Raw genomic sequence first — 13,222 nt, forward strand, 5'->3', positions numbered from 1 at the left:
GCCCCATAGCTAACCCTTCTTTGGAACTGGCAGTTCTGAGCTTGTTGAATGTCTCTCTTGCAGTAACGCTACATTCACCCCACTGCCTTTTATATATAAAAACATTCTATTTGGTTTAACAAATGCAGTTAGACAATTAACATCCCATGTGAAAAGTTTAAGGTCACTCATTCAGTTTCACTGTGTTTTATCCACTGCTGATATACTGTTCTCCTGACCCATCACGTTGTTTACTGTGCTCTTCTTCACTTTAACTCTTTCCTAAATCTGTCCATGTACTGCCACATATGTAGCTATTCCATAATAGTAAACGTTCTGTTTAAACTTTTGCACCATCAAATTCTTTATATTTACCTGAATAAAACATACATTTATTCAAAGTCATATAAACATACACAAAAATGTTAGTATGTACAGTTATATTGCTAATTAAAAATCTAATTATGTTATATTTGTCTGGAACCATTCATAAAGATTTGTATAGAACTAACTGAGTGCATCCTGTATTATTGCATTGATTGCAGCTGGCTTTTCCCCGCACTTGGCTAATATTGTCTGTTGAAAGTTCTGTCCCCCACCACTTGGAAAGAAATATCCAGAAACACCAATCTCTGTTAGACCTGTAGTCAGTCCCTACTTGTGTTCTTCCCTTGTTAGGCTCATTTTGGGATAAATAAATCTAATTTTCCTGTCAGCCCTCATTGCACAACCGGAACAAGTGCTCTTAATATTGCAGTGTCATTTTGCTTTTGTTAATGTAACTGAACCGATGCAACGTCTGTAACTTCCTTTCAGCTGTTGATAATGCACACTGCTGGTTTATTTGTCCACTTAAAGTATATTTACAGTTTTTTTTTTTTTTCAGCTATACTACCAGAAAGAATACATGCATATGATATGAGTGCCAGTGTGTAGTGGGTATATGAGCTTCAGAAGATGCAAGTTCTTTATAAGCACCAGATACAAAAACTTCCAGGAAGTGAACATCATTTATGAGGTGTCCAAAGGACTAGATGTTGTATCTTATATTTTTCTAATGTATTAAGCAAAATAGGACCATTCAGCATTCTCTGCTTCCAGTGCTGATGTGACCATTTGCTGGACGTTTTTTATCCCACAAGAATTTTTTAGCAGAGAAGTAAATTTAGAGATACTGAATGTGTCTTGAGGTGTTTGTTGGTGCTCCCTAAAATGGTCATGCATCCTTGCCTCATTCTGTGTCATTGTTTTGTTAAAATGATGTTTACAGCCGTTACTAATGATTGCTGCTGTTTTTTTTACTTTCAGGAGAGAAATACCTCCTCTGGGAAGTGGGAGTTCACCTGTCAGCATGGGGAAAGTGAATGTCTTGGAAATATGATTGAGGTTTGTACATGATTCATTTTATTTTTTTTTTCAAACATCTTTATTTAATTTACACATATAACAAAGGCAATCTTACATTTATATAAATGAAAAACATACAAAATGATATCACTTTTGTTGCAAACAGTTTATATCACAGACATCATTGAAACAACTGTACTTGTAAACATTATCCATCACTTATAAACCATCTGTCAGAGGAGATTGGACTGACTTGGGAGATTATTTTTTTTGAGTAATGCTGCAGAATCGGAAATGCCTAGACATAGTAAGGCCTTGGCTGAGTCTAATTATGGTGGCAGCCAATAAAGCAATTACTAGAAAATGGAAATCAAAGTCTAAAACAACTGGACTAGAAGTAGTGAATATAGTAACAGAGATAAAACAACTGGAATTGGGATCTTTAGAAAAGGGAAGGCGCAAACTGTGTAGGAAAAAATGGGAATTGTCGGGACATGATTCATTTTATTGTACATAATTCATTTTATTCTATGTATTCTGCGTATATTACATACTTGTTTGTAAACAAAACTCCTATACAAACAAATCAAAACAAATCACTCTATTATACCACTCTATTATACAAACTCAGACCCAAGATGACCTCCAAACTTTCAGCCAGTGGCTAATAGATCAGGAACTTATACGCAGTCCCTCAGAAACAAAAGCAATGCTTTTTGGAACCAACCAAAAAAAAAATAGCCAAAGCACCCAGTTTCCTTAATATTAAAGATGTTATCAGTACTGCCATAGAAACTACCACATCCTTCAGATATTTTGGCATTTGGCTAGACCAATCTCTTAACTTTCAACTACACATTCAAAATGCATGCATAAATATCAATACACTATTGTTCTGGCCAACAGGTTATCACCTCTTCTGTCCAAGCCAGCCAAAGCTGCCAAAGACAAAAAGAATACTGTTATCTCAACTCAAATATGGACTACCTATTACAGTTACATCACCTTACAAACCATCCCCAATAAAATATGCCCCTTCATTACCAATTCTCCCAATAATGAATACTACTTCCTAACTCTCATCAAAGCTAAATGGCTCTCAGTGCATTTGAGAGCCAACCTCCTACTAGGATCACTAATTTACAAAGCCTATTCTCCTGAGACATTGTCCCCTCTCACTCATAAGCTTTTCAACAAAGCCCCCACATATAATTTCAAGAGTATCTTTCTGTCTCAGTCCATCCTACAAATTCCAAAAAGTAAACTTTACTGCAGTCACTGTGCATTCTCCATCCTAGGACCTTAACTATGGGACTGCATTCCTCTTTCAATCCGAGACATCCAAAAGTACTCGGACTTCAGACAACAGCTCAAGGAACACCTTTTCACCCAAGTAAAATGCAGCTGCACTCATTCAGGTCACATTACATGAACCCTGCAGCTCTCTCACACACCCATTTATTCCTGTTTCATCCTTCCTTATCTTGTCATACCCTTATTTACTGTCTCTCATTTATCCTACTTCCCTCTTCTCTTTCACACTTCTTTCTACTACTCTTCCCTCAGTAAGCCTCTCACCTTCTCTCTGTCTTCTCCCCGTGCATCCTGTCTTGCAACTATTCTCACTTCCCTCTTCTAAAGTCTTTTCATACATGTCTATGTAATGATACACTGCAGTCCCTGCAGCATAAGCCATCTCTGTCATTATTGCTGCATTTTATCCATGAAGCTCTGCTAAGCATAATTCCATTTTTCCATCCATGTTTTGACATTGTAAACTATTTCTTGGACTAGATGTTGTAGCATATACTTGTATCTGTAAATATGTTTTGTTAATTTCTTATGAGATCCTATTCACCCACGCTATGCCTGCAAATGGTCCATTGAGATCACTGCACTACCCCAGTAAATAAATACACACATTTTTATTTTAGCTGACTCCAAGTCAGACTGCCGACTAGTGACGAGTGGAGTCCCATAGAGTTCGGTGCGGAGTTCTCTCCTGCTTGGTATCTACTTCTCTGAAGTCCAGGCCAACATGAAGGGACTCTGTCTGACAAAGTTTGCAGATGATTGCAAGTTGAGAGCTATTATTAACTCCCCAAGTGATGCTGACATCCTACAGAATGGCCTCACTGAGATCAATGACTGGTGTCAGAACCATGGCCTTAAGCTCAGTGTAAAAAAAATGTGTCATCATCCCCTTTGGGGAAAACCCGGTTCCCATGAATTTATCACATTGATGGTAGTCCACTGAACACAGACAGTGTTATAAGAGATCTGGGAACACAAGTTGACAGCAACATGTCTTTTGATCACCACATTGCGACTGTGGTCAGAAAATCCTTCTATGTGGCACATCTCATTACTAAGGGTTTTGCATCCAGGAAAAAAGAGGTCATTGTCTCCCTCTACTCTTCCCTCATTAGGCCAGTCATCGAGTACAAAGCCTCATTTGGCATATATCTCACTAGACACCTGCAGCAACTAGAGGGGCTACAAAAGTACCTCACAAAGAGGATCCTAGGCCTCAAACACTTGTCCTGTATGGACAGACTCAAAACACTCCAACTATTCTCTGTCTCATATCGCCTACTTAGAGGCGATCTCTGCTTGACTTACAAAGCCATGTCTGACCCAGCTGTGTTACAAATGCTACATCTAAAGAAATCCCAATCCCTCCGCACCACACACTCCAGAGACCTCAACCTCATTACTACAATCAACAGAACATACTGGAGGGACAGGTTCACAACCCAGAGACTGCCCATGCTATGGAATAGACTTCCTATACATGTCAAGCAGAGCACCTCGCTGACCCTCTTCAAGAGAAATCTTGATGAGTGGATGGGAAATAGAAAATTCACCCCCGGGGATAACTTCAGTGGCTCTGCTCGACAGAGGCACTGGGAACTAAAGTCGGGTGGCACAATGCCAGGGTAATCCTGTGGCTAGGCTTTTAAAGGTCCTAGGGCCATTAGTCTAGTACACAACTATGAACCTATTTATTTGTATCTGTATGTCTGCATTCACTGAAAATATATATATAACAACAGATTCTTGTAGTCAGGTACAGTAGTTTTCCAGTCATATGGGTAAGACTTTTTTCACCCATAAGAGAAAACATTACACTAGAGGGAAAACTGATACTGCTTGGACAACCAAGGTGCAGTCTGCAGCTCCTTAAAACTGAAAAAGAAAGAACCACAAACTGTAGATGAGCTAAGTAGTGACTTTAAAGCAAGCACTTCTAACTTGTTTAGAAATGTGTACTTTTTACTGAAAAATAAGATATTACATAGATGAGCTAAGCACTTTTCAAACTGCATTTCATTGGATCACTTTAATTCGAAAGCAATGCAATCTATAAGAATGCATGCCAATTATATCTATCTGAATGTATGTATTTAATCTTTCTTTGTATGTATGTCTGTGTATGCTTGTTTATATATCTATGTTGGTGTACTGAAATTGAATAAAACTCCCAAATGTCAGCATTTACAAAGTGGAGAGCAAAATGTCAACTTTACAAACATTGATATGCTGCTATGCAGGCACCAATCAACAGTCTCAGTGCATGCAAAACTTAACATAAAAACAATGTTTCTGTAGAAGGGGACTGCTTATTTATATAATAACTGCAAGATCACACAATCTCAGGGAGAAGGCATATTTCCCTACCCTGAGAATTCTGCATTCTCACACATCTGTCAATTATCTGTTTATTGAGTAAACAGATGTCGACCAAAGGTAGAGTCGTACAACTTTTGTTGACCCATATATAAATAAACACACACATAAATTATATAATATATTCATAGATATGCATGTACAAATACAACGTGTGTGTGTGTGTGTGTGTGTGTGTGTGTGTGTGTGTATGCGTGTGTGTGTGTATGGATGTATGCGTGTGTGTATGTGTATGTGTGTGCATCTAGACACATACATACGCACACGTATATATCCCAACCAAAGGGTAAAAAGGTCATACGGACAAGCCATTCAGTAAAAAAATGCAAAAAAACCCCAGCAAAGCTATGTGCAATTGTGCATGACCCCTTAAGGGCATACCAGAGTTTCAGCCACATGGCTTCTGAATGCCCGTGACTTTTTAATTTTTAAGTCTTTATGGGTACATTTAGGCAAATAAAACCAAGTCCCACTAGCTGTAAACATGCCATGTTTCAGCCTTTTTTTGACTTCATCAGTACAGCATAAGTGGATTGTTTGGCTACAGTTTAGAAACATGTAGCTTAAAATTAAACCTGATACCCATAAACATTAGGGCACAGCAAAATATTCCAAACAACATTTTAGCGAAAGAGTAAGGTAATTACACAGTGGAGATTCTAGTTATGTGGATCTAGTGGTATTCGTCCCATTAATGTTACATTGACATGGCTAACTTTGACACAGTAATATCAAAATGCAAAATTTAACACGTTTCTGCACGTGCACTGAGGTTACTCCTCAGAACATGCAGAGTTGGAGAAAGGGTCATATTCACCAACCCTGGGGATTTTTCAGTATTGCAAGGCTGTTGACCATCTGCATAGTTGACCAAAGTGTGTTGACAATGCAAAGGTCAATTTTATTTACGCTTGACCAGTAATACGTAAATCATACATGTAAATAAAATGTGAATATTTATGTCGAGATATAAGCCTGGTGGCTGTTTCATGTATAAAAATAGTGGCAGTTATAAAAGCAATGTGTACAGTACATGTTATGAGAAAAAAATGAGAGCCATAACCTTAGAGACATTTGCTTCTGCCACATAGGGAATTTTTGACAGTGGAGTCTTTTGGGAAGCCTTGAGTGGAAGGATCTGTTGTGTGCCAGAAACATATATTTGTCTACTGCAGGAATGACATCGGCCTAATTGTGTATATTGAACGATTATCGGGAACCTGCTTCTGGATGTACAGAGTTACAAGATAGCTTAATAAAGGTGGAGCATCAGGTCTGTCTACTGTCAGAAATTAATGCATTTTTTTGAGAGACTGTAAGTGAGCAGAAATACCTAGCACAAATATCTTGATTTTAAGTTGGAAGTGAGCTTCAACTTTTATTTCTTTGCTATAAATAAGTTGTATTCAAATCAAAGGGAATTTCTCCACTGTATGCCATATGCTGCATTTATAGTTTCAGCAGCACATGCTGGTCAGTATATACTGAACTACTCTGTATTTTTCCATGCCTGTTTTGCAGCCTGCAAATACAAAATAGTTCAGTTAATTACCCCATTTGGGAAGACAGGTTTGTATTAATTCTCTATGTTTGTGCCATCAGAAAAGCGATAAGAGAACTAGTCTCTGTATTGAGTCAGCATGTAGAGGCTTTTCAGGAGAGGAATGAGGCTACTGAAGACATTTAACCACTGTTCAAGAACAAATGATTGTGATAGCCACTGTGCTGACCAACAAAAGATCACCATACCACTATAGAAACTGAGGATGACAGCATTGAAGCATACGTTGTTGCTTTGTTGCTTTTGAAAGATATGCCACCCATGAGAATTTGGCACAGTATGACCGGGCTAAAATGGTGTTCTATTAACTTACAGGAGAAGCATCAATGAAAAAAGCCAAACTATAGCACTCCAGAAGCAGGACTGACCACAAAAATGTTGCAAAACTCGAACTTTATTAACAGAAAATAACAAGACACAAACGCTTAACTGGTTCACTGCATTTTTTGTCTCAAAAAACAAAGACTTCTTCAGCACCAATGGCCATTTAACCCCACAAACATTTAAATACACCTTTTGTTAATTGATTAATTAATAAATATAGAATTAATCTAATGCTGCATTCCATTTCCAAACTATGCAGGCAAAAAAATAAAGCTTAAAACCACATATTACCTTATATACATCCTTTTTTAAAAAATCCTTTCTAAATAAAGTAAATTAGAGAATTGTAGAAGTATATAATAAAAATCTTCGTAATATAACATTATACTATCCGCTAGTGACCTAAAAACTGAATAACACCAAAACACTAAACTTGCACAGAAATCACATAATAATAAAAATAATAAAACATCGATGAACATAGAATGTTCTGACTGCATGGTGTATCAAAAATTAAAGAAAGAAGTGCTCGTTAGGACTGGTGTGTCTTCTGAAATACAAGCTATGCAACTTCATAACAAGATGTTTAGTTCATGTGACATGTATGATTTTAAAGCATCTTTAGTTTTGTGGTATTACATTATAACTCTTTCACTCCAATGAAGGGCAGGAAGTTTGCACTTTAACTTGCAGTGGGAGGAGCCTAAGCTTTCTGGCAGAATCAAATGATGTCCTTACATTTCAAACAAATATTCATATCTCTGGAGCCATAGGGGTTATGAAAAACTTATAAATGGTAAACTCTTCAGCACAAACTGTTTTTATAGTGGCAGTATTCTTTAGGATCTAGGCCTTAAACCAAATTTTATAAGTCCCAGTAATCACAGTAGCTATTACATTTGTAATATTTTGTAAACAACTTAGTATCTCAGCAACCATTCAAGTTATATACATAGTGTCAGCAGCATTTTATTCAGTTAGCTGAGCGCTTTCATATGAGACTAAGGAGTTCTGTTACCTGGCTGTTGAGATATTTAGAAAAAATGTGATAATTATATCTATATAAGATAATATCATAAAAACAACAGTTAATATATATTTACCTGCACTAGACAGAGGTAAAATATTAATGCAGTTGCGTTTGCATTGTGTAAACTTTAAGATGAAATCTTTTAAAACCTTGTATATAATATGGTTTTGGAATTATTGATGCAAGTACGAACAAGCAGTATTTGACACCTAGAGGCTCATGGGAGTTAACTGCAGATGCACCTGGAGGAGTCACTCGGATGTAATGAGTTAAAATATAAGGTGCTTCTGCGGTCAATAAATTGTCTTCTGTGTTATCTCCATGCCACGTGGATGAGTTATTCAAAACCATACATTCACTAGCAGCTGGATTATCCACGTCGTGATCTTATCACGTGTCTAGCTACTGCACTCCAAGGTGAAGGAGCAGTTATTTCTCTCAAATCTTGTTTAGCAAGTATGTCATACGTTTGGCATGTAATTACAATAAATTCCATTGGCAACATGTCTGGTATTACAATCACATGTTTTGTTCAAAAATGCAGGATCCTGATTATTCATCAAGAGTGACCAGTTCTCGTATATTTGCATACACTGCAGTGATCAGATAAAAACATATCCACTTCCTGTTTTTTTTCTTAGTATCATATTATTATTAATCAACATAGTATATAAACTTCTTACTTTAAAAGGAAAAAAACAATAATTATCTTGATTCATTTAAGGTGATAAGATGCAAAGTTTTACATATTAAACATGTTAGAAAAAGAATTGTACAAGAAAAAGGAACAATTCACTTACTGTCTCTGCTACTGATGGGCAAAAATTTGACAAGCAGATTATTTTTCAGATGCTTTAAGGATGTCTGAGAATCAACGTAAAAGCAAACGAAATGCTGGAGAAAATCGGCATAAACAGAGCTACTGCTATGACAGAAACTGTAGAATATTGTCTGATTTACAGATGGTACTGCGGTAGCGTTGTCGCCTCACAGTAAGACTCTGTCCGGTTCGATTTTCAGCTAGAGCGTCTTCTGTGTGGAGACATGTGTGAATGGGCGTACCTTCGTTGAAGGTTGTGTGTCAGGGCTGGCAACTCGGCATGTAAAAATCAACTGCCAATCATTAGCGGACCGGAGTTCCACTGTGGTGACCCCTAACCGGGAAAAGCCGAAAGACACACACACACACACACACACACACACACACACACACACAGAGTGCATCCAGATGTCATGAAAATGTATAGCCTGAAGCTGATTTGGGTGATGCACTCAAGCCAAGATCATATCCATCCATCCAGCCATCCATTCATCCCAACCCCTTTTCCCATTTTGCACATGGGTTTGGGGTGTCACTTCAACAGTAACAATCATCTCTAGCCAAGGTCTATACCGCCATGTGGCTAGCCCTGCTGCTGTAGATCATCCGTACCACTCGCTCGTTCACACACTCACACCTACAGCCAATTTAGTGTCCAATCCACGTGCTACATGTCTTTGGAATATGGGAGGAAACCAGAGCACCCGGAGGGTACCCATGCGATCGCAGGGAGGGCATGCAGACTCCACACAGAAGGCACCCCCAGCCAAGATCATATGTAGTGTGTGAAAAAGAGTATAGAAGAAGTTGATATGTATCACACATTCACCTTCTGTGAAATAGCAATAATAGGACTCACAAGCAGCCGGCAGAAAGGTGTTTTTGATGGTCTTGTGGTTATGTGGTACGCCTATCTATTAATATCCAGTACTTGCCTCTCAGGCCAGTAGGAGGTCACAAACTCAAATAACCGTTCGTGTTGTATGAGAACTAGCAAACTCATGCAAGAGTCACAATCTTCAAGACAAAATAAATGCAGGCAGTGTAGCTAGAAAAGTAATGTAGTCACTTCAATCATCTGTTATTATGCTGGTTTGAATGCTGCTTGAGGTCTGAGGGTTGTAAGTTTGCGATCCCTGCCACAGAGTAATTATGCTTTCACTGGCCAGGGAATGAATAGGACATGGGGTTCTTGCCCTACCCAGGATAACGTTTAAGAGATATTTCCTTACTACCACTGTGCATTAACTCCAGAGATGAATGTATTAAGGTAAGGCATGGAGGGATACCACATTTTGAATGGGGTAAGGACAATATGGCAGAGTTTTTTGTGCCTTGAGTGAACAATGGATCCAATTTCAGTCATGTTTTTTTAAACTGACATACTATACAAGGTGTTAGTGAACTATCTTGGAGCCTTTTGTTTGGTGAAAAGCTTTTTATTAATGCATTAAGCATAGAATGAAGGAATAACGTGAGATTTGAACAAAAATGGGTAATGCAGTTTTATGTTTGATCAAAATATGTGCTTGTTGTTTAGTAAATCAAGAGACAATAAGTGTAAGTGAAGCCCACAGTATGCACAGCATTTGCTATTGTGCTGAACCAAGTACAGTAACAAATTGTTTCAGGTCCGTAGCCAAGATGTTCATTTGCTGACTGGTGAACTGACTGCTGAATTGTTCCATTTGGCAAAACCCTTTCAAAGCAGGTATGTCTGGAATGGGCCGGAATGGTATTCTGGTTACTTATTTGACTTAAGAGCCAAAATCTCCATTGTCTTTGTTTTCTTTGTATTAATTTACCTAATTATAATTCACTGTAATTTCTATACGCATATTAATAGCTGGTCTAACTGCACGCTAGTCTGGTTCACTGTCTCCTAAGTGCTTAGATTTTTTTAAGTTCCCGGAGTGCATGAACGTTGATAAAGTTATTCTCCTTAACTGAGTGTACTGTTGTGCTTGGTGATTCCTTTAACAATTTGGTGCCTTGCATTGTTTAGCTGCCTGTCTTTCATTTTGGTGGGTGTCACACTGAACTGCTTCATTACCTGAGGAAAATGAACGTTATTGTTCTTCTCCTGAGTCTGCTTTCCATTGTGGGACAGCTGGACATCAGAGCACCTACTAGCATCTGTCCTGCCTTTTTTACTTTGATTACATTGATTAAAGTGATTTACTTCTACATCTGTACCAAAGAGTATTTTACTACTGTTATTGTTGGTCAATAATGGAAACTGCAACTGCTTATACTTGCTGTGGACTTGCTTATACTTGCTACTGGACAGCTTGCCCTTTTCTATTGCATTTTTCCATCAGACGGCGCAGTGGTGCAGCGTTAGAGTTGTCGCCAAACAACAAGAGGTTCTCCAGTTTGATTCTCGACTGGAGTGCCTTCTGTGCAGAGTCAGCATGTCCTCCCTGCATTCATGTGGGTTTCCTCCAGGTGCTCCGGTTTCCTCCCACATTATAAAGACATACATCTGGAGCATTTCTCCCTGGGCCTCCGCTGATAATTGGCTTTGTTCCAAGTCAGACTTTCCCAGTTAACCAATGATCTGAAGTAGGAGATTCATTTGTCTGCAACCTGTGGGTTATGGATCCGATATCGGATCCGAACCAGCATGGTTTTACCAGCTATGGATCCGAGCTCCTAGCTCCTCCCCTCACCCATAATGCCCTGCTCTCCCTACATGACCTCAGATCTAGTTTGCCGCGCTGGTAACCAGGTCTTGGATTCTGAGCTCTTCAGCTAAGTGATTTTTGTATTCAAAGAAAGCGTTTTATTCAATAGTTATTGTGTTTTTTTGAGTGATTGTATTAGGTTCCCTTTCATAATTTGTTAGTTTTAGCTTAAAATTCTTAATTTTAAGAACTTTAGTTTACCCTCCCCTCGCTGGTCGCAGTTTCTGTGTGAGTGTATTGTGTGTGGCCTTGTGTGTGTGTGTACTAATTTAGTACCAGTTTCTCTGTCTTTTGTTTTTTTGTTAAAAAAAAAAAAAAAAAAAAAAAAAGACTTTACCATGTCAGAAGCCCCTAAGGCAATTTTCTCCAAGTGCTCCGAGTGTGGCCATAAGCTATTCCCCTGCTGATGGCCACACTCGGTGCGTTCGATGCCTTGGGGTTGAACACCTCACTTCTGGATGTTCCATTTGTGCAGGGTTCAACCCCAAGGCATTGAAGGAGTGGAGGTCGAAGCTGGTCCTGGCGGGACTTCTGCCCCCGGACTCGGCTTCGGCTCCCGCTCCTGTGGTGGGAACCATGGCTTTGGTTCCCGCCTCTCCTGCTCTCCCTCCTCCACCTGGGACTCAACCTCCCGCTACTGGGTTGGAGGAGAGAGCGGCAAGAAAAAAGGACCGGAGGGAGAAGCACCACAAGCGGCGGGCCGAGACCTCCGTTTCGGCCCTGCAAGCTAAGCGGGCTTCTCCTCCGGCCTCCTTGGCTACTGGCTCTCCCCTCCCTCTGCTCCGGTCTCCAGTCTGCTTTTCACCGGGGCCTGAGGAGGAGGAGACCCGATCTCCGTCGAGGCTATCGAGGAGGCACTCAAGGCCTACCTCGGTAGCCTCTTCGAGATCCACTTATTCTCTTTCTGACGCTGATCTGGACCGGATGATAAGGTTCATCCAGGCCCAGATGCAGATGGGAGTGCTCCTGCCTCCCCCCCCCCTCTGGGGGGGAGCTCGACCCCATTTTTCAAGCCTGTAGCTCCATCTCCGACCCGCTACCCGGGTTCGGAGCGTTTGGAGCCGGGCAGCTTCGGAGCCGGGGGTGGGTCGGCGCTGATAGTACTAGGTACTTCGGATCCGAGCTTGCCCTCAAGTGTTTCGGATCCGACCTCTCGGAGCCTGGCTCCGAGCTTCGGATCCGGGGGATTCAGTGCGCCTTCGGCGCTGTCTGTATCGGAGCGCACTGGTCCCTCGGATCCGAGTGTCTCGGGGCCGGCTCCGATCCACTCTTCGGATCCGAGGGGGAGCCGACTTTTGGATCCTTTGGTCGAGGCTGGCTCCCCCTCGGCTTTTGATGTAGTGGAGAGGGCTCTGTTGAGGGCTTCCGGACCCCCGGCACTTGCTTCAGCTCCGTCCCGCGCTCCATCTGCACTGGGTCAGGCTTCCACCATCCGGCCACTGGGACAGCCCGCTTCAGTGCCCCAAGCTGTTCCTTTGGAACAAGACACTGCTTGCGAGCCTCCTCGGACAGCCCCCCCAAGGAAGCCCCTCGCAAGCATACGTGTAAAAGGAGGCACATAGACTCCCCCGAGTCTTTAACTGAAGACACAGATTTGGAGGAAGGGGAAGGCTCCCCAAGATCACCCCCCGAGGATGTCTCCTTTGGAGACATCCTGGAAATGCTTCGCATAAGGGGGGGTGGTCTGCCCCAAAGTCTTCCTCGGACGAGACCGTGTTCTTTGAGGCATTCGAAGCGGGCCCATCTACCTCTTGGGTGTCCCCTCCTGCCGACCCCCTGGTGGA

At 40.7% G+C, this 13,222-nt stretch overlaps 1 protein-coding gene across 1 annotated transcript in view; it reads left to right on the forward strand.

The window, feature by feature from the left end:
* IFI30 (IFI30 lysosomal thiol reductase) overlaps positions 1-13,222 on the forward strand; it is a 169,866-nt gene that overhangs the window by 88,379 nt on the left and 68,265 nt on the right. Inside the window, exon 3 of the mRNA XM_044090760.1 lies at positions 1,288-1,365. Within this exon, the coding sequence (XP_043946695.1) occupies positions 1,288-1,365 (78 nt within the window). The remainder of the gene's footprint in view (positions 1-1,287; positions 1,366-13,222) is intronic.

Source organism: Protopterus annectens, chromosome 13.part0 (assembly GCF_019279795.1).
Source record: "Protopterus annectens isolate FY-2018-M chromosome 13.part0, PAN1.0, whole genome shotgun sequence".
Lineage (NCBI taxonomy): Eukaryota > Metazoa > Chordata > Ceratodontiformes > Protopteridae > Protopterus > Protopterus annectens.